Here is a 1,173-nt window from a genome sequence, read left to right as displayed (position 1 = left end):
CCAGCCCTGTGGTAGCCAGCCAGGCAGCTGGCTGGTGTGACTGTGGTGCTCTTGTGCTGCCTGTCCACCCATACTGCTCATACCCTCATACTGCCTGTGATCTCCTCACAGTCCCAGCAGCCCAGCCGCTGGAGTTCGCCCAGTTCCCTTTCTACCTGAGCGGGCTGCGTCGCACGTCTGACTTTGTGGAGGCGATTGAGAGCGTACGGGCCATCTGCCAGGAGGCTGCGCAGCGCCACGGCGTGCTGAGCTACCCCAGCGGCTACCCCTTCCTCTTCTGGGAGCAGTACATCGGCCTGCGGCACTGGTTCCTGCTGGCCATCAGCATCCTGCTGGCCTGCACCTTCCTCGTCTGCGCCTTGCTGCTGCTCAACCCCTGGACCGCCGGCATCATCGTGAGTACGCACCCTGCTGCCCGGGGATGGCCCTGATGGGTGGGGTCCAGGGCATCCAGCCTTTCTCCCATCCTGCTGAGTGGCCCTCGGTTCCTGCTTCATGGGAATTGGCTGATGGAGTGGCCAGGGGAGGGAAGGGATGCCCATATGAGGGTGGCCATGGGTGGGGGACTCCTGTATGGAGGTACCAGTTATATCATTGATGAAGAGAATAGGGGCCCTGGATACATCCATGCAGAAGAGTGACAGGAACACCCACGTGGAGGTGGCAGTTGTTGGGGGAGCCACATGGAGGGATCAGGGAACCCGTTATGATGGGAATGTGTGTAGTGGGCAGGGGTTTGATGACATCCATGCAGAGCAGGGTGAGGGCTACCCCCCCAAAAGATGGGACAGAGGGACACTCCACATAGAGGGAAGAGGGTTGGTCAGGTGAGGCTGCCCTATATGGAGTAGGGTCAGGCTTGCCAGGAAGGGGGGACAGCCAATCAAAGCCATCTCTCATTGACCCCACCACCCTCCAGGTCTCCATCCTGGCCATGATTGCTGTGGAATTGTTTGGCATCATGGGGCTGATGGGCATCAAGCTGAGCGCCATCCCTGTGGTCATCCTCATTGCCTCGGTGGGCATCGGTGTGGAGTTTACTGTCCATGTGGCCCTGGTGAGTACAGGCTGATCCCAGTTTTCCCACTCCCTGGCACCCTCACCCGCTTTGCCATGTGCTGATGGGTTGCCCATCGTGGGTGGCACACAGGGACAGCCCCACATGACATTTTC

At 59.9% G+C, this 1,173-nt stretch overlaps 1 protein-coding gene across 1 annotated transcript in view; it reads left to right on the top strand.

Annotated features, from left to right (window-relative positions):
• PTCH2 (patched 2) overlaps window positions 1-1,173 on the top strand; it is an 11,707-nt gene that overhangs the window by 7,585 nt on the left and 2,949 nt on the right. The window contains exon 16 of the mRNA XM_031058712.1: window positions 112-161. Within this exon, the coding sequence (XP_030914572.1) occupies window positions 112-161 (50 nt within the window). The remainder of the gene's footprint in view (window positions 1-111; window positions 162-1,173) is intronic.

The sequence above is a fragment of the Geospiza fortis genome, unplaced genomic scaffold (assembly GCF_000277835.1).
Source record: "Geospiza fortis unplaced genomic scaffold, GeoFor_1.0 scaffold333, whole genome shotgun sequence".
Taxonomy (NCBI): domain Eukaryota; kingdom Metazoa; phylum Chordata; class Aves; order Passeriformes; family Thraupidae; genus Geospiza; species Geospiza fortis.
Note: the sequence above shows the minus strand (reverse complement) of the source record. Positions and strands in the feature narration are given on the sequence as shown.